This window comes from Balaenoptera ricei, chromosome 8 (genome assembly GCF_028023285.1).
Source record: "Balaenoptera ricei isolate mBalRic1 chromosome 8, mBalRic1.hap2, whole genome shotgun sequence".
Taxonomy (NCBI): Eukaryota; Metazoa; Chordata; class Mammalia; order Artiodactyla; family Balaenopteridae; genus Balaenoptera; species Balaenoptera ricei.
This window is the reverse complement of record NC_082646.1, coordinates 100,584,730-100,610,135: the sequence shown is the minus strand read 5'-3', so window position 1 is coordinate 100,610,135 and position 25,406 is coordinate 100,584,730. Positions and strand designations below refer to the sequence as shown.

Here is a 25,406-nt window from a genome sequence, read left to right as displayed (position 1 = left end):
CATCTCTGCTCAGCTGTTGCAGCAGGCTTCTATCTTGTCTTCCTGCCACCAGCGCAAGACAGTAGGCAGTAGATAAAGCTGGAGCTACTGTATGGTATGATCTGGTTATGGAGGATGGCTACAACTTCTCTCTGCCTATACAAGCTTCCTACCCGGGATAAAATACTTTCTGACCTAAGTTTCTTAAGAATTCTTGCTGTAGCATCCTTAAATCCATGCACCCTAAGCCTACGTCATGCAGTCCCAACGCTCCTCCTCCAGCTTCCTCTGTTCTGCATATTTGTACCTCATTAGCAGCTGCTCTTTGTGCTTGTTATCTTCCGCTGGAGCCTGGTGCAGAAGGAGCCAAGCTGAGAGACAAGGATATTTATAAATAGAAAGTGGGTGTAAAGTTCTGCAGTTGCAAATGTTTTTTAAAAGGCTAATTCCATCTCTCCTCCATTTGAGCTTAGAAATTCCTGTCCACCTCCTCATCTTCCATCTTTTCCCAAAAGTTCTTACGCTCTCCTTGGTCCCGGCCATGATAAACCTGGAAACCATGGTGGTTAAAAAGAGATGTCACCTGGAAAGTAGTGCATCTATAGACAACTGTACAGAGTGAAAGCTATTGAGATAACATAAATGTACTTACCACCTAATAATAGAATATTTATTGGTAGCCTCCTACACGACCTGGCCATATATCCATTAGCTCCAACCCATAAAACAGCCATATAAACAAAATATAATCCCATTTTTTTGATAGAAAAGTGAAGTTCAGAAGGGTTAACTGATTTGCCCAAGACTGATAAATGACAGAGCCAGGATTCAGAGCTGGGTCTGCAAGTCTGGGGAATTTCTAATATGTCATGCACACGTACTGAGTTCTGTTTTTCCTACATAAAAATAGGGGAACAGATATAAACGAGGTAAAAATGCAACTTGATGAGAGAATTTGTGATTTTATAACAATGAAAGGGTCAATTTGTACATCATGGGTGCATACTCAGAAACCCAACAAACTGGCTTAATTAAGAAAAGGAATTTATTGGCTCAAGCAACAGAAATGGTCAGTTGTTAATCTGGTGGTTCAAACAAAGGCATCAGGAACTCCCACTCGCCCCATCCCTTGGGCCCACCTCTGCCTGGTTTCCCTCTCAGACAGGCTCACTCCACTTGGCGACAAGATGACAAATGGCATCTTCACTCACATGGCTTTTTAGAGCTTGTAATTTCAGAGAATGAGTAAATGTCTCTTAGGGAAGTTCCAGCAAGAATCCCCTGGAGGACTCTGGCTTGAAACACATCCATCTGTAAACCATTCCATTCGGTGTGCCTGTGGGATGGAGTACTCTACTGGCCAGACCTGAGTCAGGTCCAGCCTGAAGGTGTCAGGATCCAGGGTCAGCTCCACTGGAACCATATACAGTTGGCCCTCCGTATCTGCAGATTCAACCAAACAGATTCAAGGGTCTACTCTACTTGGGGCTGCAGGGGCATGGCTCATCAAAGGAAGGTTCACCAGGCATAGACATATACTGCAGCATGTCCAAAAGAAACAGCTTGACCAGAAAGGGAAAGAAAGCAGCACAGTCCGCCAAGGACATAACCTGTGAAAACCGTGAACCTGAGATGAGCACAGGGGTTGATGGGTACTGAAACCTATGCACAATCACCCCATCAACCGCATAATATCCCCATTTTTCAAGTGAGAAGAATGGAAGCTCAGAGATTTAAACAGCTTGCCGGGAAGGGGCAGAGCTAGAATTCAGACCTGGATGTGCTTGACTCCGAATCCTGTGTGCTTTCTGCTCTCCGCCGCGGCGCACTGCCAGCCCCGGCGGGGAGCCTTTGGGTGAAACTGACAGGTGAGCGCTTGGAAGCCACGGCCCCGCGGGAGTCCACTTCCACCTGCCCAGCCGAGCTCTGAGGGCGGGACGGCCCCAGGCTAGGGCACTGCCCCCGCCCTGCCCTGGCAGCCACAGTCCCACGCAGCTGCGAGCTGAGCAGCTGGGCAGGTTCACAGCATCAGCGACCGGTTCCTCTCTCCGTGGGCAGACACGACTGCCAGGAAGCAGCTCCCCCGACCTGAGCTCTGACCGTGGGAAAGAACTGCCTGGAGCTGTCAGTGGCACAGGAACCACAGGGCAAAGTCGAATCAAGAAGGAAGGGCATGTTGGCCATGGAATGAGTGGGTGAGCGAATAAATAAATAGTCCTAGAAAAATAACTTGAAGAGATTAGAGTTACTATCTCACGTTTAGAGATTTAGATGGGAATGTGGCCCATGAGACAGGAGGCTCTGAAATAGGAAATGAGGAGAGCCCATTTGCAGAAAATCCTTGGACAGGAAAAGGGGGAGAGCTGAAGAAACCAGCGTGGCTGTACGGAGAGCTCCCTGACAGGCTCACAAAAGAAAAGGCAGGTATAAGAGAAGAAGGTTGAAGTCCTTGATAAAATGAGACTCGGAAAAAGTGCAGACAGTAAAAGACGTTGTTGGTTATGTTCAGAGCAAGAGTAATAAAGACAGGATAGGGTTCCACTTGGGGAAAAGGTGTCAGGTTAGCAGTTGTCGGAAAGCAGAATACTCAACCCCGATTCTCCTCACTCTCCATCGAAGAAAAGCATTTCTAAACTGGAATGAGTCAAGCAAAACTTCAGATAGAGGAAATTGAAACTCCAAAGGGAGAGAAGAGAAGTAAACCTAAGCACCCAGCCATTTAAAAGGAGGTGCAAATCCCAAGGTGTTAAACCTTTGCAGAGAAGATCCTGGAACCCTTGCCAATATAGCTGATAAAGCTGTGGACAAAAGGAAAGGGGCCCCAATGCCCGATGGCTGCAAATGTCCCGGTGTTAGAAAAGAGGAAGAGGTAGATTCTGGAAACTCTAGGTGGGTATACTTCAGGTGAATTCCCAAATTTATTCTAGAATATCATATTAAACTGTGGGTTTGAGAACACCTAGAAAAAGAATTGGTACCTTCACTAAAAGCAAGATAGAGTAAATAATAATGTCAACAATAATATAGTTTGTTATTATTTATTTGGAAGGCTACTAGGAAAATTTCCTTGGACATAGTGTACCCCGTTTCCAGTTAGACATCAGGTGCCTCCCAACTGAGGAGACAGCCAGGAAAACAGTGACCTCCACGATTGCCCAGTCGGGTGGATTTCTAGCCCATTTAACCACTGTGCCCCTCCCCCCAAGTTGGTTATTCAGTTGATGTAAATCCGGGGAGAAGTCTTAAATTTCATGCTTCTAGATTCTGTATTTGGTCAGCTCAGTAGTTAATCGTGTCTGCCACACTCACAGTGCAGGTGGCACCACTATTGGAAGGGAAAGCTAATATTTGGATGTCAGAATCAAGATTCTAAAATATCTTGAAACAGTGGGCTGAAACCCACAGGATGAATTTAAAAGAAGTGGAAAGACCTGCATTTATACGTATTTTAAAACATGAGCTGCACCAGTACAGGATGAAGGAAGTTTGGCTTGACGGTGCTTGTGAAAAAGGCTGAGGGCTTTCAGCCGACCTCAGGTTGAATAGAAGCCAGCAGGAGCCAAGCAGCTGCTCAAAAAGATACTGGTTCTCCCTGCCTTTTTAAAATAAATTTATTTATTTATTTATTTTATTTTTTGGCTGTGTTGGGTCTTTGTTGCTGCGTGCGGGCTTTCTCTAGTTGCGGTGAGCAGGCTTCTCATTGCGGTGGCTTCTCTTGTTGCGGAGCACAGGCTCTAGGGCGCGCGGGCTTCAGTAGTTGTGGCTCACGGGCTATAGAGCACAGGCTCAGTAGTTGTGGCACATGGGTGTAGTTGCTCCATGGCATGTGGGACCTTCCCGGACCAGGGCTCGAACCAGTGTTCCCTACATTGGCAGGCGGATTCTTAACCACTGCACCACCGGGGAAGTCCCTCCCTGCCTTTTTTAATTTTAGGTACAAAAGGGTAAAACAGTGGAAAGTATGTCTTTCTCCCATAACCATTCCTCTTCCCAGGAGGCAACTGCTGTTAATGGTTTCTAGAAGATTCTCTCAGAGGTATTCTATGCACATAAAAGCAAATGCATACTTTTTAAAAAATAGAATGGTAGCATACTGTACACCTTGTATTTTTTGGAATCAATATTTATTTCATATTTCATGAACCTGTTTGAGTCATTACTTAAATTTCAAAGATGTGGACCCAGTGCATACTCCGAAATGGTCTTAAAGGACCTCTCTTGCCTAATAAAGTATTACTATTTACATTAGAATTACAAAAATTATTATTATACTAACAGTATAGATATAACTCTTACAGCATGGTGCCCTGAACTTAAAGCAATTCTCAAGCAGTTTTGAATATAAAATGTATAACATTTAACAAATTTTCCAATATGTTGTAATGGATTGGTCCCAAACTCCTCTTCTTGTTTAAGTGTAAACTCAAGGGAACTCTTTCAAGAAAGCATCAATGGAAAAATGGAACTCTGGATTAAAAAAATAAATGTTAGGAAATTTAAGAGTCAGAGGAGGGGGACTTCCCTGGTGGTCCAGTGGTTAAGAATCCGCCTTCCAATGCAGGGGACAGGAGTTCGATCCCTGGTCGGGAGCTAAGATCCCACATGCTGCGGGGCAACTAAGCCCCCAGGCCGCAACTACTGAGCCTGTGCCCTCTGGAGCCCACGTGCCACAACTACAGAGAAGCCTGTGCGCCGCAACAAAGAGCCTGCGCGCCGCAACGAAAGATCCCACGTGCCGCAACTAAGACCTGACATAGCCAAAAATAAATAAATAAATGAATGAATGAATAAATAAAAGAGTCAGAGGAGGAAAGAGGTCATCTTATTGGGAAAGCAAAGGAGGTAAACTTATTTCCTTCCATGAAACTTTCTTTTCTCCATTTATAAGAAGCTATGACTTTGAGGGCCAAGTACAGTTGGAGTGGACTTATGGAAAAAGAAGCCTGATGAGTAGTCTGTATGGAAGTTTAGATCTTTCACTACAGTGGCAAAATAAATTTTTCAAAGAATACATATGAGGATTATAGAGCAGAAGACTTAACCAACATTCTTTCAACAAATATTTATGGAGGTCATATTCTATAGTGGATAGCTAAAAAATATGTTAGAATGATAAATGCCATAATAAATAGAAAATGGCAAGTTGTTTGCTTTATTTATTTTTTTTTAGGGGAGATGGGGGACTAGGACTGGGTCATAGCCAGTTGTTAGGAGATATCCTCTCATATGGTGATATTCAAGCTAACACATAAAGGCGGTAAAAGACTCTCATGTAGAAAGCCAAGAGTTGAATAATAATGTATTAGACAGGGGAGTGAATTGTGAGGGGGAATAGAAAAGGTACATTTAGAATGAACCTGCTATAATCAATGATTTGAGGGGTGCATAAAACATCTTTGAGAGGCTTCAGATGGCCACAGCTTGGCTGGGCTTTATTTCGGCTACATACCAATTCCCTCAAAACAAATGTACACCTTGTATTTTTTTCACTTAACAGTAAATCTTAGAGATTATTTCATATCAGTATACAAAATGACTCCTCATTCTTCTATAAAGGGTAGGTAGTATTCTATGTATCAGAATTTATTGGATGGGTCCTCTACGGCTATTACAAACAATGCTGCAATGAATAACATGTCATTTCAGACATGTGGGCATGTGTCTGAAGAACAGCTTTTCAGGAAGTGGAATCATGGAGTTGAAGGGCATGCACATTATAAAGCTTGGTAGATATTGTCCAGTTGTCCAACGGTACCAGTTGACCCTCCCACTAACAGGGTGTGAATGTTTCTACACCTCCTCACCAATAGAGTGTGTTATAAATCTATAGATCTTTGATAACCTGAGAGGTAAAAAAAAATGATGGCATCTTACTGTAATTGTCTTATTCTAACAGTTATTTGTATTTTATTTTTTATTAACTGCTTATATTCCTTACCCACTTTTCTACTCAGTTGTCTTTTTCTTAGAGCTCTTTGTGATATGAATTACAAATATATTTTCCAGTTTGTAGTTTGTCTTTTGACTTTGTTTCTGGCAGTTTTGCCATGTTAATATGTTTTTCTTTTAAGCTGTAGTAAAAAGTATCCACCAATTTTTTTTAATGAATTCTGGATTTTATGTCATACTTCAAACTTCTTTACTCTGAAATTTTTGTTAATATCACTTGATTTCTTTTAGTACTTTTTTGGTTTCATTCTTACATTTAAATATGTGATCCATTTGGAATTTGTTTTGGTATCAGGTATGATGTATGGATCCAACTTAAAGTTTTCTAGATGGCTACCTAGTTGTTGCCATACAGTTTATTAAATCATGTATCTTTTCTCCTCTAATTTAAGCTCCCACTTTTATAATATTCTAATTCTAATATGTATTTAGATACATTTGAAAGAAATTAAAGTTTTTATTGATATTTCAAATTACTTTTCAAATGAAAGGAATAAGTATTCATTGTAGAAAGTTTAGGAAATAGAAAACATTTCACAGAGAAAATAAATATCATCCCTGAACCTACCATAAATAACAATATTTTGGTGTTTTTCCAGTCTTTTCCTGCATTTTGCTGTTTATCCAATCTTTTCCTGCATAATTATATTCTCTACCTAATTGATGACACTATGTAAGTCCCCCCCCCCCAGTTTTCCATCCCCCAAATCTAGTGTGATCTAAATGCCCAAAGTGGAACTAGTCGTCATCTGACCCAGACTGAACATTCTTCCTTCCCCGTCCCCGCCAGATCCCAGTGCAAGAGGTGGAGTAAACACCTTCTGACTCTTGCAGTTCCTTCACTCCTCCCTCTCATTCTAGTCACCAAGTCCTCTGTATTTTCCCTCCAGAGACTCACAGGCCCTAGATTATGAAGTCCTCTCCATATGCATCCGAAGAAACCAAGACCCAGAGAGGGGAAATAACTTGTAAAAGTTGGAGTGCTTTTAACTGCAAGAAACAGAGGACTCCAAATGGCTCCACCATCTTCCATAGTGAGAGGTCCATAGGTAGGGTCTGGAGTTACCTGTTGCCTCCTCTGCCAACATGGGTCAAGGAGGTCCAGCAACGGTAGCTCAGGTAATCAGCCTGGGTTTGGGGAGAAACTCAGTAACTATACTGCATCTTCAGTCCAGTTTTGACACGTTCTGTTTCCCCCAGTATTCCAACTATCTATTGCTGCAGTAACCCAAAAGTTTCTGGTTTAAAACGACAACAATCACTTCTGTCCCTAGTGGGTCTGGACATACACTGGGTTCAGCCAGGAGTCCTTCGTTCAGTTGCAGTCAGACAGTGACCGGGCCCAGAGTCATCTGGAAGGCTTCCTCGCTCATACCGCAAACAGTGGATGCTGGAACCTCAGCTGCGGTCAGGGCCAGCTTCACAGGATGCAACTTGTACAGCTACACGAGCTCCCACACTTAGAAGGGCTCCATGCGTGGTTTAATGCTGTTGTCACCCTCTAAATTCTTAATTTTTTTTTCTTTTTTTTTAATTTTTATTTTTTATTTTTAATTTATTTATTTATGGCTGTGTTGGGTCTTCGTTTCTGTGCGAGGGCTTTCTCTAATTGCGGCAAGTGGGGGCCACTCTTCATCGCGTTGCGCGGGCCTCTCACTATCGCGGCCTCTCTTGCTGCAGAGCACAGGCTCCAGACGCGCAGGCTCAGTAATTGTGGCTCACGGGCCCAGCCGCTCCGCGGCATGTGGGATCTTCCCAGACCAGGGCTCGAACCCGTGTCCCTTGCATTGGCAGGCAGATTCTCAACCACTGCGCCATCAGGGAAGCCCTAAATTCTTAATTTTTGAACAAGGGGCCCTACCTTTTCATTTTGCACTGGACCTTGAAAATTAGATAAATGGTCCTGACTGGGGCTGTTGGCCACAACATCTGCACATGGCCTTTCCATGTGGCCTGGGCTTTCTCACGTCATGATGGCTGGATTCCAAGTGTGAGTTTCAAGAGAGAGAGCGCCAGGCAGAAGCAGTGTCACCTTTTACGCCCAACCTAGGTCTTCCTCTCAGAGGGGAGTGGCATGGTCCCGGTGTAAGAAGAGCAGGGTGGGATGGGAGATGCTATCACAGCTGTCTTTGGAAGATGCAGTTTGCCACATCTGGTCAGGAGCAGGCCACCTCCGCATTTCTGGCCTCAACCTCCCCATCTGCAGAAGGGACCTGGGGGTTCCCTTCTGGGAAAAGGGCCAACAGAGGGGAACTTGTCACAGCCACTCCCAACTGCCCCCATTCTGCGTTGTTTACCAGGTGCTCAGAGGGGTTGGAACCAGGGGCAGTGGGGCCAGGAGGCCAGCCCAGGGGCTCTAAATGTCTACTGCCCTGGAAAGCTGAAACCTCGAAGGAAGGCAGGGACTCAGCGCCCCCTAACATCTGCTTCTCCTGCCGGCATCTCTGCTTGGCTGACGATTCCTCCTCTTTCATTTCTCCCTGGGGCTTGTTGTTGTCTTTCTTATTAGCTTCCCTTCAACTCCCAGCAAGGTCCCTAGACTCTGAGCTCTGCTAATTCCCCTGTAAGCCACTGCCAAGCCAGGAAGCTAATTAAATTGTGAGCTTGTGCGCGCGCGCTCTCTCTGTCAGTCTCTGCAGCTCTTCTTAGTCTCTCTTCCATCTGTCTCTTCCTTAGAGATCTCCCTGCCTCTCCTCACCTCTTCTGTCTCCTGCCTTTCATTCTGTGGTAGGAGTAATCTTAAATACTGCTCTGAGCCCTAACCCCCTGCTGCAGGATAAACCAAGTTCCTCAGCTCAGCATTTAAGCCCTACACCACCTCACCTGCCAGGCCTCTTTCACAAACCCTTCCCTCTTCAACTGAGCCACATACAGGCCGATCTATGCTACCTCCACACTTTTGCTCACCCTCTTACCTTAGACTGGATCCCATTCCCTTACTCCTCTAGCAGCACTACGTAAAATCCTCACCATCATTTTTTTTTTTTTTTCGTTTTTTTTCTTTGGCCACGCTGCACGGCACGAGGGATCTTAGGTCCCCAACCAGGGATTGAACCCATGCCCCCTGCAGTGGACACGCAGAGTCTTAACCACTGGACCGCCAGGGAAGTCCCTCCTAATAACTTCTGCTTACATCTCATTGACCAGGCCTAGCTGCTGGAGACAATGGGTACGTTGCCTCCCTTCAAACTCAAGAGCCCATTCCTCATTTTACAGATGAAAAATTAAGGCCCAGAGAGGATCAGAGAATTAGGGAAGCCGCAGAGCATAGTGGGTAAGGACTGGGTTTTGGAGCTAGACAGACCTGGCTTTGAATCCTACCTCTGCATTAACCTCTTTATTCCTCATTTGTAAAATTGGGTTAGTGACATCTACTTCAGGGGATGTTAAGAAATAAGGGGACTTCCCTGGCAGTCCAGTGGTTAAGACTCTATGCTTCCATTGCAGGGGGACAGGTTCGATCCCTGGGAACTAAGATCCCGCATGCCTCACGGCGCTGCCAAAAATAAATTTAAAAATAAACAAACAAATAAGTAGAAATTAAATAAGATAATGGGCGAAATGAAAAAGCACTTAACACAGTTATCGTTCATCGTCTCAGTTCGGGTTCCCCCCAAAAGCCGACCCTGAGACAGATTTGGATACAAGTAGTTTATTTAGGAGGTGATCCCAGAAGCAGGGTGAGAGAGTGGGGAAGTGAGACAAGCAAGAGAGGAAAGCAAGCAAAGCATACAGGGATAAGCAAGCTTTCCCCATGGACAACTTAGGTTCCATTCTGCTGGAGTCTTTCTGAGACTGGAACAGGCCTGGGCATTGGAAATTATCCCACTTTCAGAGGGACTGAAAGCTAGAGGATTTATCCGCTAACTCTGGGCCCTCCTTGGTTGAGGGTTCCCCTGGGGGCGTTAATTCCCCACTTCCAGCCTGCCCCACACTCACGTCCAAAGCTGGGAATGCCACAGGAGAGACACAGGGAGCAAGTTCAGAAGCTGTCTGCAGGTGACCTCCGAGTAGGCCTGGGGGCTTGATTGGGGTCACTGGTAGCATCTGCTACACCCTATGAAAGGAACTTGCTATGAAAATTATCACTGTGTTGTGGTAGGAGCAGACAGGAGCTACAGCCTAGCCCTAGGGCTCTTCTCTGAACCCTGCTGCCTCCTAAGTTCATTCCGGTGCACCCCCAGCCTGCCCTAGATGCCCACCAGTACATGGCATCCTCCTCCGTATCCCTTTGCCAGTGGCCTCCACCTTGTCCCATCCCTTGAAGCAAAAACCCTGCTGTCATCTGCCTCAGCCACCTGTCTCCAGAGAAATGAAATGAACGTTTCATTTCTCTGCTGAAATGCTTTTGTGGACCCAGGGAAAGTGTCAGATGGCTTTCAGCCTGAGACAGACCCCCACTGGCATTTAACTGTTCTGCCTTGAGAGTCCTGCCTTCTTCCCATTCCTCCCACTGTTGGAATCACACCTTCAAAATGCACCTTCAAGATGGCAACCCCGACCTCCTTGTCCAGAAGAAGGCTTGTGGCTGCTGCAGATTGGCTTCCTGTCTTCCCCAGCCCTCCTAGGCTTCCCCCCACACCCCACCTAGGCCTTTTCAGGCTGGTGAAGGAGGCAAAAGATGGTCCTGAAGGGCTAGACAGGTGCTTCACCCTCTGTCCCCAAATGCCCCCATGCCCAGGCCAAAACGCCTCCATCCATCCCTTTCTATTGAGGCACATGTCTATTCATTTTATCATTCCCTCAGCACCCTGGAGAATACTTAATGAGTTCATCATCACCGTCAACACCTTCAGGACTAACCCATGTTAGGTTAACTGGGGTCGTGTAAGTTTTGAGAGTTCCAGAAGGAGAGCTCCAGAGGACAGGGGATTTCACGGGGCACCAGGCTTCTCAGAAACCACACAGAGGGTCTGTGGCAGAGCTCAGGGCCCCTGAGTCAATCGGGGTGGGGGGGCTAGGCAGAGGGGTCCTGCTCTGGCAGCTGAAGAGTGGGGCTCTTCAAAAGCCATCCATTCGGTCAGCATCGACTGAGTGCCAGGCAGGTCGTCCCCTGCACAGCTGTCAGGAGAGGACCGCAGCCTCCCTGAGGTGGTGCCAGAGCCCAGAGTGGAAGCCATGGAAGGGCCTCGGTGAGTGCTGCAGTGGGAAGACAGCTGTTCCCAACCCTGGTGTCCTGCTGGGTCCTGCCACCCCGGCCCAGCTAGGCAGGGTGTCAGTGTCCCTCTGCAAACAGGCCCTTGGAGCCCTCCCATTGCCCTTCTCAACCCTCTCCCTCCTTGCGGACGCTGTGGAAGCAGCCTTCCTGCCAACACTCAATTCTGCCCCAAGGACTCCCCTCCTTCCTCACCCCCTCCCCAGGGGGCACAGGCTGACCCTCTGATGTCTGGGGGTTTTGTCTTCCTCCTTCCTTCCTTACCAACCATAGGCATTTTCCGACTTGGAGGTGAGATGACAGGTCACTGTAAGCCCGCCCTTTACTGGCAGCATTGATCCATTTATCCTTCTCTTCCCTCCGACCCCCTCCCCCGGTGCCACTCAGCTTGGACGTCTGTCCCAGCCAAACTCTCACCTTCCACTGTCCTTGCAGTCCAGAGGCTAGTGCAGTCTCTGCGCCCTGCTCCAGTCCCCTCTCCTCAATCCAGGGAGAAGGTTGGTCTGTAGAGTGCCCTGAGCCACCGCTAGTTTGGCCTCTGCCTCAGTTTCCCCATCTGCTAACTTGGATTAATGATGCCTGCTCTCCAGACCCAGAGGATGAAGCTTTAGGGAGGTCACGGAGGAGGAAGAGCCCGGTGCTCGCGCTGCCTGCGCGGGGGGCCTTCTTCGTGCGGTGCCCCTGGGCCCTGCCGCTCGGCTCCCCGGCCTCGGCGCGCCCCTCCCTCTCGCTTCCCCTCCCGCCTCTCCCCCTGCCCGCCCCTACCCCGCCCCTCCTCGCGCGGCCCCGGAGCCTCGCTCTTCAGCAGCCCTTTTTCCCTCGCTGCCCCGCCACCCCGAGCCCACCCCGGGGTCCCAGCGCCCCGCCCGCCGCCGCCGCCGCCGTCCCCGCCAGGCCCGGCCCCGCCGCAGCGCGGGCGGTCAGTGCGCAGCCCGGCGCCCGCCCGGAGCCCAGAGCCCGGAGCCGGGAGCCGGATCGCAGGCTCGGAGAGAAGCCGACCGACCGCCGCCCCCAGCCAGGTGAGGGCTGCTCTGGGGCGCGGGGATCCAGGCTTTCTCCTTGACTGGAAGCGGGGGCCGGGAAATTGGGTCCTTTTTCCCTGAAAGGAGGACCTGGGAGCTTTTTTTCATGAAAGAGGCTCAAGGGCTTTTACTCCGAAGGGATGGATAAAGGAAGGTCTGGGGGAGAGAGGGTCTGGGGTACCGTTTTCCGAGGGTTTTTTTTTTTTTTTTTTTTTTTTTTTTTTATGAGAAAGGATTAATTGGCTTCGTCTGTGAAAGGGGGACTTATCTTCTTGGGAGCCTGAGGGTTTTCAAGGTAGGTGGGGAGGGAGGTTTGGGCAGAGCTTGAGGGAGGGAGTGATTGGGAATTGGGGTTTGGTAGGGAGGGGTCTCTAGAATCCCCTTAGCCTGACATGGCTGCACCTCTACCCTGGTTCTAGGGTTCTGGGTCTGTCCAGCACACTGTGTCCTAGTTTTTTCTCTTTGAGGATGATTATTTTGAGCCTCACCTGAATGGAGCTAGGAACAGCCATTTCCTTCCCTGGAGCTGTGATGCCCACCTGACACCCTCTCACCTCTGACCTGCTCCGGGAAGTGGGTTTAGGGAAGGATGGGGACCTACGGATCTGAGAAATGGGCAGCGGTGGGTGAAATGGAGGCTGGGTACTGGACACACAGGAGGACCCTCTGGCACTGGCAGGGTGCACCAGGCTTGGCAGGAAGATTACTGAGGGTGGAGTGGGCAGGTGCTCCTGGGGCAAGACCTGCTAGGAGAGCAGCGGGGTCAGGAAGAGTTGAGATGTTCCCATACTCCCAGAAGACAAAAACGTTAAGAATATTTTTTTGGTTGGCTTTGCTTTCTTTCCCCTTCACCCTAGATCCCAAGACTCATTCCACTTCTATTTTTGCAAAAAGTGAAACTGAGGCAGATGACAGGTTGGCTGGAAAAAGCTGTGCTTAGAATGGAAAGGTGGTGGAGAGGAAAGCACACTGAATTTGGAGTCAAAAGACCTCAAGGCTTGCCTCAGTGCTCCATGGGTGGCCTTGGGCCAAAATGCTTCCCCCTTTTGGGCCTTGGCTTCCTCCCCTATAAAATGGGAGAGGGCCCACCTGTCTCGCAGGTTGGCTGTGACACCAGATGTGTCCAAAGAGCTCTGTGAAAGGGATTGCACTGAATACTGTGAGGTGCAATCTTCACTACTGCACATGCCCCCCCTCCCGGCCCCTGCCCTCACCAAGGGTACTGGCTAGCCCGTGGGGCACCTTTGTAAGAATGAGAAAAGGTACTTCCTGTGTAAAGAGAGAGTGTTCAGCTGGGCTAGGGACTTGGGGGTCTTACTATGAGAATTAGAAAAAGGCACACTTTCCCCCAAGGGCAGCAGTTCCACACAGTTGGGCAAGTAGAATGTGGGCTGGACTCCAGCACCCACCTACCCTCAGGTGAACGTCCTCGTGCTGTGCAGCACATCTGCACTGCTGCACCTGGCAACCCTTCTTGGCAGGTCCCCGGTGTCTCCAAGAGACACAGAGATACACACACTCCCCGGGCACTTCCTATAGAGGCCCACGGCCTAGGCTGTTATCAGCTCATTTTCTTTTCTGCTTTGCCTCCACTTCAGGTCCTCAGGGTATTCAATCCCCAAAGCCTATGCCCTACTAGGAAGCATTATGTAATCCTACCCTTGGAGAGTTAGCCCTCTGAGTTAAGTAGTGCCTTTACCAAGTTTCCAAGGGTAGGAGTTACTGAACCCTAACCCCTTATGTCAAGAACTTGAGCGTCAACTATACTCCAATGTAAAATTAAAAATTAAAAAAAAAAACAAACTTGACCAGATCGATTTTCTCAAAAAATTGACTGCACTGCCATCCAACGAAGGTGTTCACACCTGCCTTCTCAGAGCATCCTCACAGTAAGCTTGTGAGGCAGGTCTCCTCCCCAATTACAGAGGGAGCCATGCCCAGAGAACTTTAGGAACTTGCCTAAGGTTTCACAGCGTGTAACGGGTAGAGCCAGGACCTGGGCCCAGGTTTAGCTGTCAGTCCTCTCCACTCCACCACTACTACCGAGGAACCGAGCTGCTGACCTCACAGACTTGCCAAAGCCGTGCTGGAACTGTTGCTCTCCCACTCTATCCCCAGCAGCCCCTGGCTTTCTCTTTCCCATCAGTGACCAGCCCCCAAGCCCAGAGGAAGGAGTCTCTTTCTCTTACTCTGATTTTACAGGGGGAGGGAACTACCTCAAAGCCCATCTGTTCTCTCCTCTTTAGTGCAAGAAGGGCCCCTGGAGAGTCCAGAGGTCCAGTGTGGGAGCTGACCCTTAACTGGGTCAGAGGCCAGGAAATGGGTCAGGGAGCGGCTATTTCCTTCCCTGCCAAAATGGGGGGCTTACCCAGCAGCCGTCATGGAGGATATCAGTATAGAGAGCCAGTGCCTGAGTGAGGGGCAGGCTAAGTAAGGACCATAGAATAGACACAGGAAAATGCAGCAACTCGGAGGCTGAAGGAAACTCAGAGACCCCCTGACCACCTTCTGCGTTTTCAGGGCCCCTGGGTGTCAAGGAGGAGGGGATGTGTAAGCCCAGCAGACAGGGCTATAGGACCCTCTGACCAGAGCATTTCTGCTTGCATCTGTGGTATATGTCTGTGAGCTTTCACTTGAAAAAGGAGTTCGGTGGTTACAAAAAAAGAAAAGAAAAGAAAAAAAACAAAAACACTGGCCTAATCTAATGGTCCCCAAAGTGTGGTCCCTGGACTAGCAGCATCTCTGCATTACCTGGGAACTTGTTAGAAATGCAAATTCTCGGGCCGCATACTAGATGAGGTGGGGGTGGGAGCCAACAATGCGTGTTTTAACAGGCTCTCCAGGTGACACTGAGGCCCCATGAAGTTTTAAGAACCACTGACCTAGTCCAAGCGCGTAGGAGGAAACTAGGAGTCCTAGTTGTGGGTCAAGGGCGGGTCTGTGAAGGGAACCCGTCTCCAGGCCACCCCTGCCCAACCCCTGTCTCCTTCCCTTCGTGCCTCCCCTCCCAGGCGCCATGCTGCCGCTCCTGCTGGGCCTGCTGGGCCCGGCCGCCTGCTGGGCCCTGGGCCCGGCTCCGGGCTCCACAGAGCTGCGCTCGGCCTTCTCGGCCGCACGCACCACCGCCCTGGAGGGCACGTCGGAGATGGCGGTGACCTTCGACAAGGTGTACGTGAACATCGGGGGCGACTTCGACGCGGCCACCGGTCAGTTCCGCTGCCGCGTGCCCGGCGCCTACTTCTTCTCCTTCACGGCTGGCAAGGCCCCGCACAAGAGCCTGTCGGTGATGCTGGTGCGCAACCGCGACGAGGTGCAGGCACTGGCCTTCGACGAGCAGCGTCGGCCCGCCGCGCGGCACGCCGCCAGCCAGAGCGCCATGCTGCAGCTCGATTACGGCGACACGGTGTGGCTGCGGCTGCACGGCGCCCAGCAGTACGCGCTCGGGGCACCCGGCGCCACCTTCAGCGGTTACCTGGTGTACGCCGACGCCGACGCGCCTGCGCGCGGGCCGCCCGCGCCCCCGGAGCCGCGCTCGGCCTTCTCGGCGGCGCGCACGCGCAGCCTGGTGGGCTCGGACGCGGGCCCGGGGCCGCGGCACCGGCCCCTCGCCTTCGACACTGAGCTTGTGAACATCGGCGGCGACTTCGACGCGGCGGCTGGCGTGTTCCGCTGCCGCCTGCCCGGCGCCTACTTCTTCTCCTTCACGCTGGGCAAGCTGCCGCGCAAGACGCTGTCGGTGAAGCTGATGAAGAACCGCGACGAGGTGCAGGCCATGATTTACGACGACGGCGCGTCGCGGCGTCGCGAGATGCAGAGCCAGAGCGTGATGCTGGCGCTGCGGCGCGGCGACGCCGTCTGGCTGCTCAGCCACGACCACGACGGCTACGGCGCCTACAGCAACCATGGCAAGTACATCACCTTCTCCGGCTTCCTGGTGTACCCCGACCTCATCCCCTCCGGCCCGCCCGGCCTCGGGCCTCCGGAGCTCTGAGCCACGACCCGGAGACGAGCCCCGGGCGGCCCGGGGCGTGCATGCCAAGCCGGGACCGCGGCCCGAATGTCCCGCCGGCGCGAGCATGACGGCCCGCCCAGCGTGGCTGGACTCTGCCAATAAAGTGGGCCTGCGCCGGCGCCTGTCTGCCGGGGTCCTGCGCTTTGTCTTGACTGCGACGCTTTTGTCTCGGGCGGGGCGTGAGGGACTGACTACAGCTGGCCCCGGGTGGGCGTCGGAGGGCAGAGGGCAGGATTCGGTCAGGCCTTGGGAGGGCGAGGAGGTGGGAATTTGATTGAACCCTACTTGCCTAACCCCGTTGTGGGCTTACCCTTCATATCCCTTTCCAGTCAGTCCCTGTAATTCCTCCCCGTTGACCTACGACGTTATTTTTAGGGCCCATCTGGTTCCTTTTTGTGACAAGGGACTTCACCCCGCTGCCTCACTGGGGCTATGGGATTCAAGGAAACGGTACATTCCTTTTCCCAGTAGGGCGTGCGCATCGGACGAGCAGTAGATATCTGGTTGCCCTGATTCCTGCCCTCCCGGGATGGGGAGGGTGGTTTGCTCAAGGCACGGGTTAAACAACTTCCTCTGACACAGAAGGACACAGGGCTGCAGGAGGCCAGAACAGAACATTTTATGGGATGAGCTACACAGGATCAGGACTACACCAGCCAGCCTCAGTCCCCTTCCAGCCTTACTCCCTCCTCTGAGCCTTGTCGGTATGGACCAAAAAACATTTCTCACTTCCCTGCCCCCCAGAAGATAATGTTCCTCCACCTGCTTCCCTCCATTCCTCCAGCAGACTGAACTAAAAATGTCCAGTCTATTCTCCTAGCCCACATGGGGTACCTGGAGACTTAGGGACCCCCAGAGCCTTGGTTGGGTTTAAAAGAGGTATCTACATTAGGACTGGGCACTGAGCACTTACGAGTTTCCTGTAGATCCTGCCTCTCATGGACTGCCAAGGTAGGAGTTGGAGGGTCTGACCTGGCCTTACTTGGGAGCTTCCCTTTCAGCATCTGTTAAACACACTTCTCAACCCTGACCCTTCCCGCCCGCCCCCCCCCCCACACTGCCTGCAAGTCCTGCCCTTAGGTCTGTGCCTGCTGCCTGGGACCCAGAGCCTGGGCCCAAGGAAGAAGATGGGGGAGGGGTAAGCTGGGGTCCGGGGTACAAGCTGAGCCCAGAGGCCCGAACACAGTGGGAAGAACCAGGTGCCAGATGGAGGGCACTGGCTCAGGTAGGGGGTGGGGTGGAGGGGGCTGGGGTGAGAATGACAGGCAGAAGGGGAGGGTTAGGGGAAGGGGTCAAGGGTAGAGGCCGAGGGCCCCAGAGAAGGGGGCTGGCCCTGGGGGCAGAAGCCCTTGCACAGGTCCCAGAGTGTTTCCTGTGCCAGGAGGGCGAAGACCTGGGCCCAGCGACCTCTCTCCTCAGCCTCACTAGCCACGTGGACCCGGTAGACACAGGACAGGCCTGTGAGGAGCAAATGTTCAAAGTCCCAAGGGCTAAGAGGGGGTCCCTTCTGCAGGTCCTGGAACTGCTGCAGCCGCTGCTCAGCGCCCTCCAGGTCACTGGGCACATGGTGCTGCAGGAGGAGACTGAGCCGGCGGCCTGGACGTGTGGATGCCAGTTCCTCGTCCTGGATGTGCAGCTGCCCCATGATATCCAGCTCCAGCCCAGACCAGAGCAGCTGCAAGGGGAGCCATGTAAGGGGTGGGCTGGGGCCTAGGGAGCGGGGCCGGGGTGGGGGGCATAAGCAGGCAGTAGGACCCATGCTGGGTTGGCTCCCCTCCCCCAGCAGCCCCAGCTTGAGGCATCCCCCTTCCCAACCCTGAGCTTAGGGACATCTGGACACTCCCACCCCCATGTCCCAGGCTGCAGGAAAGACCTCAAACATCACTTCCGGGGCCTCTGGCTCCTGCAGGCCACCTCCCACGCTGGTGCTGTCCATGGGCTGCCCTGGGGCAGCAGAGAGGAGTCAGGGCCCTGCCAAGCTCCTCCCTGAACACCCCAGCCTCCCAGGGGTGCCCCTCAAGCTGCCTGGTAGGGGTGCCTAGAGGTTCTTCTATCTACAAAAGAACAGGAACGCCATCCCATGTCCACCTCCCCCTACACACATATGCACATTGACATTCACTCTCTCAGGCATAGGTCTTATGATCCCAAAGCATCATCCCAAACCCAGATACTGTCTTGGCAAATGTCCAGGACTCCTCCTTGAACTTCTACACTTCACTTGGCCAAGAGCTCCAGGCCAACGGGTCACAAGACACTTCACTTCCCATTTCCCCTCCCTATAATCATCTAGGGACAGCATGACCTAAAACAGTGCCAGTGACCCTCCCCAAAGGTCGAGGACCCCTTTGAGAAGAACCTATTTCTTTCCTGCTCCTCGGTAAGTGACCGTGTGCAAGGCAGGGAGGCCAGGCAAGGCAGGATGTCTGTTGCAGCTTCCTTCACCCCTCTTCTGGGGTGCTGCCTAACCCTTGGAATGACTGTCCGAAGCCCAGGGCAGGTTAAGAGGTCCTCCTTTGCACACCAGCCAGAATAAGCCCCAGGCCCATTGAGAGCACCTAGGGCTATCTCCCCTCACTTCACCCGGACCTTTCTGGTTCTGAGTGGGGCCCACACCTTTCCCTCCCCCACCCACAGCACAGGTCAGCCTGCCACCTGTCATGCCCTCAGTCCCTAAGCCCTGCTAGGCTCAGATAGGACCAAGTGTAACTGCTGTCAGCCAGCAGCCTTCCTTGGCTCCTGTCCACCACACCCTAAGGCCCCGGTACCTGCACGGTGCTGGGTTGTAGTCACCCCAGGGAGGAAGCAAATGGCTACCATTAACCAAGCCAGGAACTGCATTGTCCCAGCCGTGGCCCACCACGTCCTCTGAGTCTTATTCTCTCCGGCTGCTCTCTGCACCTCTGTCCGCCTGCAACACACCAGGGCTCCAACTTTCCACTGCAGGCTCCAGCCGTTCCCTGTTTTGAGTGTCATTCTTCCGTGCTTAACAGGGAGGGGCTGGCTCTGGCTTCCTAGGGGCTCTTTCCATCCCACAGAAATGTGGAATCTTTGGTTGTTGGCAGTAAGAGCCTGGCTCCTGGCTTGTCAGGCCCTTAGCCTATTCCTGCGCAGATGGGCGGGATGCTTAGTTAATAGGAAGAAGGTGTTTGGTAGCAAACAGCTCTGACTTAGCCCTCCCAAAAGGTAGGCAAGAAGGGGGCTTCCCTGGTAGCGCGGTGGTTAAGAATCCGCCTGCCAATGCAGGGGACACGGGTTTGAGCCCTGGTCTGGGAATATCCCACATGCCGCGGAGCAACTAAGCCCGTGCACCACAACTACTGAGCCTACGTGCCACAACTACCGAAGCCCGCACGCCTAGAGCCCGTGCTCCGCGACAAGCCACTGCAATAAGCCCACGCACCGCAACAAAGAGTAGCCCCCGCTTGCCGCAACTAGAGAAAGCCTGTGCGTCGTAACTGGAGAAAGCCCACGCGCCGCAACTAGAGAAGGCCCACACGCAGCAACTAAGACCCAACACAGCCAAAAATAAAAAAATTAAAAAAAAAAAAAGGTAGGCAAGAGCCCAGGCAGTTAGTTACACTACTATCTGTCGTCACCCCCAAAACATTCTGCAACTGAGTCCAGCCCCTGACACCCAGTCCAGTCCAGCCCAGCCCAGTCCGGCCCAGCCTCCAGGGAGCCCCTCATTAGCCAAGAACAACAGCTGCAAAGCCTGGTCTTTCAACTGCCTGGTGGGCTGGCTGAGCGGCCCATTGACAGGCAGAGAAACACTTCCACCTCAGGCACTCAGCCATGGGCTGAACAGACTGCAGACTAGCTGGGGTGGCGAGTACTGTTTCCTGGCAGACAGATCTGCAGCTCCTGATTGTCTTTTGCCCCAGACTGGGACCCCCTCTGCTTGCTTACAGCATTCTCAGCTCAGGCCAGAGTGCAGGAAGATTCCCTTAGGCCAAGCATGATGGACTGTCAGGTTGCAGGGAGCAGGACACAGGGTTCAAAATGAGCTGAAGCTCTTCTTGGCTCTGCCTGTTGGCCCACGGAACCCTGTGATTGTTTGGATAGGATGAGGATGAGGGTGGGTGGAGGTTGCCCTACTTCCACCCAGGCCCCTGGATCCATCAGCTGCCACCAGACAGTATGCTGTGACAAGGGGCTTTCTCCAGCAGTTGTTGAGACCCCTCCAATTCTCAGGAGAGGCCCTGCCACACCCATCCTGAGCCCTGTGGATTGTGAGAACTTTCAATTTCAGCTCCAGAATCTCTCTCTCAGAAGTATATCCAGGCCTGCAGGTCACCATGTCTGCAACTGCACTATTTAGTCCCATTAAAATAGACTCCCTGTTTGGAAGAGTCTAAGGGAGTCGGCAAAACCCCTGCCTGCACCTCCCTGCTCTCCTGAGTCAAAGCCTCACTTCTACTCATGAAAAGCACACAGGAAGTGGTGAATCTAAGTAGGATTTTATTTACAGGGACACTCAATGATAGATATGGCGCTTTCTAGGATACACATGCCTTCCCTGAAACTACTTGGTTTCGGGTTTCTTGTCTCCAGCTTCAAGCTTGAGACTCTCAGGGGGCTGGCGATAGGCAGGGAACGTCTCCCATGGGCTGTTCAGATCAAACTTGCGGAACTCTTGGGCCAACTCCACCGGCTCGGCCACCACCCGCTTCACCTCATCGTCATAGCGTAACTGCAGAAGAAAAAGGCAGGCTTGAGCATTGAGGAAGACCTTGTTACAGCCACTAGAGGCCCACTTTCCCAAAGCCTTCCTCAGCCCCTTTACTTCTCTGTCCTTGACTCCTGTCCCAGCCTCTGTTAAGTCTCCATCCTCATCTGTGTTACCCATCAGATCACAACCCAACCACAGTCTAAAATGGCCTCTATCTCATGCCCTGCCATCACCCAGGCAGGCCCCCCTGCCCACCATCCCCACATCATGAGCTCTGAGCTCCTTTTCCACCAGAACTGACTTTGCTCACCCATCCACACACATTTTTTTTTTTTCTTTTTTGCTGCACTGTGCGGCTTGCAGGATCTTAGTTCCCCAACCAGGGATTGAACCCCGGCCCATGGCAGTGAAAGCGTGGAGTCCTAACCACTGGACCGCCAGGGAATTCCCTCCACACACTCTTATAAATTGACGGTAAGCATTTGCCCATGATGAGGGAGCAAGTTAGTGGCTGGAAAGAATAAACCTAAGCTGGCAAGCACTCAAGTTCAGGCCCTGTGGCCTTGGCACTATCACTGCCACGATGCAAGGCAATAAATGTGGCATGGCTTTTCTTGTTATTGGAAGATCAGTTGGATAAGGTAAGGACAACTGGGTGCTGGGAATGGGACCATGCTAAACACTAAGAAAACAGGAGCATTTGGGTGTGAAGTGATGGGCTGGATTGCCACTATCTCAACATTTCTAAAAAGTTACTTTGCTACAAAAGCACGTGTGTATGTATATAATAAACCATCTTCCTGCTAATAACCTGCAACATGTTGCAGTGGTAAAGTAAAGCACTGAAATTCTTTATAAGGCTCTTATAGGCAATTGTTACTGGCCTTGCCTCTGGCCATTCTCAAGGGCTGAACATTTAATGTCTTGCCTTCTCAGAGATCCAGGGCAGGGTAAAAAGATGCTCCACTTTCAGATCTTGGTGACAAACTGTGTCCTCAAGTCTGCCTTGGTCATTAAAATGACCATTAAAATAATGGCTAACATCAATTGAACATTTACAATACTCCCCTTTTAAACATACATCAATTAGTTTTCTGCAAATCTACTACTGTTAAGTACTATTATTGGTCCCATTTTGCAGATGAGAAAACTGTGTCAGAGTGGAGCTAGGACGGAATCCAGTACTGATGCTCTTAAGCCACCGCAATCCAATGGCCATAATTCCTGCCCAGGATCCCTACCAGGTCCTCCCTGCCCAGACTGCTGCCCAGTTCCAAGGCTCCTACCTCAACATAGCCAGACAGGGGGAAGTCTTTCCGGAAAGGATGTCCCTCAAAACCATAGTCTGTTAGGATCCTTCTTAGGTCAGGGTGGTTAGCAAAGAAGACTCCAAACATGTCCCAAATCTAGAAAAAAGAGGCACTCAGGCAACCAGCCATCACAGCCAACACAGGGTGAGGGGCTGCACTGTATCCAGTAATTTCAATCAGTTCTGCAACTCCGGCCCAGAGGCGGGTCCACCACGTCCAGTAACTCACCTCCCTCTCATACCAGTTGGCTGCCTTGTACACAGACACAGAAGACTCAATGGGTGTCAGCTCATCTGTATAGGTCTTCACACGGATCCGGGAGTTGAAACGCAGAGAGAGCAGGTTGTAAACAATCTAGGGAGAATGGAGGGAGCTGGTGGACCAAGAGGACCACAGGCTGAGGGGTGTGGTACAGAAGTCCCTGAGTGGGAGCATAATAATGAGGATACAGGGTGGGTTAAAGTTCCACCCTGTGAACCTGCCTTCTGTCCCGAAGTTCAAAACCTCAAGATGCTCCTATACTCGCAACTACTTCCAAAGGCCTAAGCCACACTATAGCTCAGCCTGTCAGCATGCTTGTCTTGCTCATGCTACTGGATGCCTCCCGACCTGCCCTCCCTCACTGGGCTAATTCCTGGTCTCCTAGTTATCCATTAAGATTCAGCACAAACTTTCTCTCTCCCTTCATAAAAGCCTCCTAGACAGGGCTAAATGCCTCGCCTGTGTTCTTATAACATCCCGTGAATTATGTTATTACAGTAAACTGTTTTATGTGTCCTTCTTCCTCACTAAGAGTGTGGGGGACTCCTGGAGGGCAGGTATTGGGTGTTATTTCTCTCTCAATCTCAGCATCTGGCAAAAAGTAGATGACCATACTAACAATAACAATAGCTATATGTATTGAGAACTTATTGTGTGCTAGCAGTCTACCTGTACCATCTCATTTAATCCTCACAACCACCCTATCAGATAGGGTGGTTTTACGCTTTTTTTGTACTTACTTTGCACATAAGAAAACTAAAGCCAGAAAAATCAAAGAAAATGTTTGAAGCCACACAGCCTACTAATGGCAAAGCTACAATTCAAACTCAAGGTCTGCCTGATTCTGAGGCCCTGGTTTAACTGCTGTGTTGTATTGTTTGACCTGAACAGAAACTAAGGAGGCTATGGTTCCCAAAGGTAGCTATCACCGTAAAACTGTTCTGTCCCCTTTCCCTCCTTTACTCTCCAAACCTCAAATCTCCTGACTGACCTCAAAACGGTTCTGCCGGGTGGGGACATCCACCGCTGTCAAGTCAGCCAAGGATTTGAATTGTGCATTGGTGTGATCCCTGAGGAAAGTCAGCACTGGGATGACTCCATCAGGATGGATACAGATCTCTAACTCATTGAAGCAGGACACCTGCAGACATGGAACAGGAGAGGAGAAGGAACAAAGCTACAGAGGGAGCAGCTAACTTCAGCTGGAGTCTCCTGGTTTAAGGCAGAGAAAAATGACCAAGTTGGGATGGAGGAATCTGTGGTTTGATTCCAGGCTGCCCACTCCCACGTGCCCTGAGAACACGGTTCTTTCTTTCACTGTTGTTTTTTTTTTTTGCCACGTGCCATGTGGCATGTGGGATCTTAGTTCCCCAACCAGGGATCGAAAGTGCGGAGTCCCAACCAATGGACCGACAGGGAAGTCTCAACATGGTTCTTTCTTGACCCAAACCCAAACAACAGTAGTGAATATTACCTGAACTTGTTGGACATACTTGGGCAGGATTTCAGCCACATACTCTCCAAAAGCTGAGAGCTGCTTCTGGGCCACATCATTCCGTGGTCTGACAGTGGCTGGAAGGAGAAGGCATATTTAAGAAAGGAAAGTACAAGGCAGCAGCTAGCCCTGCATTCAGTCTCTCAAGCTTGTAAGGGGTGCTGTTTCCCAGTCAGGACTCCCTGCAGAACCTTGAGAAAGGTGAAGTGGAAGCTTCCTCTTCCATGGAACAGGAAGTGATGAAAACATAGGGAAAATGCCACCTACACAGTCCACAAAGCCTCACCTTATTACTGCAGCTGGGGTGTTTGACTCTTCTCAAAACTACTCCATGGTTCTTCCTTCACAATGCCTGCATTTCTGCTAAAGCAGCATATGTCTCAGCTCTCTTACCACACTAGAAGCTCTTTCAGCGTGAGAACCAGAACTTTTGCTTCTCTTTATCTCCTTAGCATCTGGCTCATAGCAGGTTCTCCAGCGAAGAACTTCAGGGCTGAAGAGCCATCACAGATTATGTAGTTGAAACTTTTTTTTTTTTTTTTTTGACATAGATGAGGAAACTGAGGCCCAAAAAGGGAGAGATGTCAGGTTTCCTGACTCCCACTTGGCTTATGTTGACTGTAACTTATCTCCGCACACTCATTCATACAACACTAAATCACTGAGCAACCACACATCATAGGCTGCAGAGTAACTGTTAAGTTTTCTCTGCCTTTGGCAGCAGGCAGGCCTACTTTGTCACTTACTAGTGCTGTGATCCTGGGCAAGTTACTTCTCTGGACTATTTCCTGCTCTACAGTAGAAGAGCATAATACTATCTACCTCATAAGATTGTTGTGAAGACTATAATCATTCATTAATCGCTTAGCAAGGTGCCTGGCACACAATAAGCATTCAAGTAACGTGGGCTACTATTATAACAAGACTCAGAGGCCCAAAGTTTAGGTTTCCTGCTTTTAAAGAGCTGACAGTTTAATCAGAGAAAAAGGGAATCGTGGAAATGGACAAGGGGCAACAGGACCATAACAGAGAGGCCTAAGGGCACAGGGAGGGCCCGATTCTGCCTGCAGAGTGAGGACCATTGGAGTCAGCTCTCTAAGGACGAACAGAGACTTGCCAGGAAACGCAGAGGAGGGCAGCCCAGGACAAGGGCAAACATCTGACAAAGGGAATGAACGGGGCCCCCGCCTGTAGTCCCGAGAAGGGCCGGACCCGCACATACTCACGGCGCGTGTCTGCCGCAGTGCTTTCCCTCCTCACCGGCAGCAACAGCACCAAGGGTCTCCAGGCCACTGCATGGGAAGATAGACACCGAAGCGCAGGGTGAGGCCTGAGGAACTCCCTGCGCTGGGCGTGTAGCCGTTCCTGCCCCGGGCCTCAGCCGGCTGTCCACTGCTCACCTCTGGCCAGCGCAGCGGACCCCACGAGCCCCAGCCAACACCCCCGAGCCGCTGCTGCCGCCGCCGCCGCCGCCGCCATGTTCCCTGGATGCACTCCAGGTAGCCGAGGGCAGACCTGTAGGACACGGAGCCCCAAGGGCACGGACCGGAA

The 25,406-nt window shown here is 51.1% G+C and overlaps 3 protein-coding genes across 3 annotated transcripts; 1 reads left to right on the top strand and 2 right to left on the bottom strand.

The window, feature by feature from the left end:
* The first annotated feature begins 10,783 nt into the window (after nt 1-10,783).
* Nucleotides 10,784-16,258, top strand: C1QTNF4 (C1q and TNF related 4). Its single transcript, XM_059929679.1, has 3 exons — nt 10,784-11,060; nt 11,674-12,102; nt 15,117-16,258. Exon 3 carries the CDS (start codon nt 15,122-15,124, stop codon nt 16,094-16,096), a length of 975 nt encoding a protein of 324 aa, XP_059785662.1. The 5' UTR covers nt 10,784-11,060; nt 11,674-12,102; nt 15,117-15,121; the 3' UTR covers nt 16,097-16,258.
* A 1,138-nt stretch (nt 16,259-17,396) lies between these two features.
* On the bottom strand, nt 17,397-18,983 carry FAM180B (family with sequence similarity 180 member B). Its single transcript, XM_059929678.1, has 2 exons — nt 18,886-18,983; nt 17,397-17,827 (listed from the first exon to the last, which is right to left on the bottom strand). Exons 1-2 carry the CDS (start codon nt 18,956-18,958, stop codon nt 17,397-17,399), a joined length of 504 nt encoding a protein of 167 aa, XP_059785661.1. The 5' UTR covers nt 18,959-18,983.
* Nucleotides 18,984-20,558: 1,575 nt separating this feature from the next.
* On the bottom strand, nt 20,559-25,383 carry NDUFS3 (NADH:ubiquinone oxidoreductase core subunit S3). The gene is made up of 7 exons (XM_059931601.1): nt 25,256-25,383; nt 25,082-25,147; nt 23,835-23,932; nt 23,352-23,501; nt 22,328-22,453; nt 22,076-22,195; nt 20,559-20,810 (listed from the first exon to the last, which is right to left on the bottom strand). Exons 1-7 carry the CDS (start codon nt 25,332-25,334, stop codon nt 20,643-20,645), a joined length of 807 nt encoding a protein of 268 aa, XP_059787584.1. The 5' UTR covers nt 25,335-25,383; the 3' UTR covers nt 20,559-20,642.
* Between the last annotated feature and the right edge of the window lie 23 nt (nt 25,384-25,406).

What these genes read in the sequence shown, in the direction of transcription:
- C1QTNF4 (XM_059929679.1), top strand. Translation starts at nt 15,122, where the DNA reads ATGCTGCCGCTCCTGCTGGGCCTGCTGGGCCCGGCCGCCTGCTGGGCC.
- FAM180B (XM_059929678.1), bottom strand. Translation starts at nt 18,958, where the DNA reads ATGCAGTTCCTGGCTTGGTTAATGGTAGCCATTTGCTTCCTCCCTGGG. An exon ending in TACAACCCAGCACCGTGCAG is followed by an intron (nt 17,828 to 18,885) that starts GTACCGGGGCCT and finishes CCCGCTCCCTAG; the next exon opens with GCCCCAGCCCACCCCTTACA.
- NDUFS3 (XM_059931601.1), bottom strand. Translation starts at nt 25,334, where the DNA reads ATGGCGGCGGCGGCGGCGGCGGCAGCAGCGGCTCGGGGGTGTTGGCTG. An exon ending in CACTGCGGCAGACACGCGCC is followed by an intron (nt 23,933 to 25,081) that starts GTGAGTATGTGC and finishes TTCTCCTTCCAG; the next exon opens with CCACTGTCAGACCACGGAAT. An exon ending in CCCTGTCTGGCTATGTTGAG is followed by an intron (nt 20,811 to 22,075) that starts GTAGGAGCCTTG and finishes TTTCTTCTGCAG; the next exon opens with TTACGCTATGACGATGAGGT.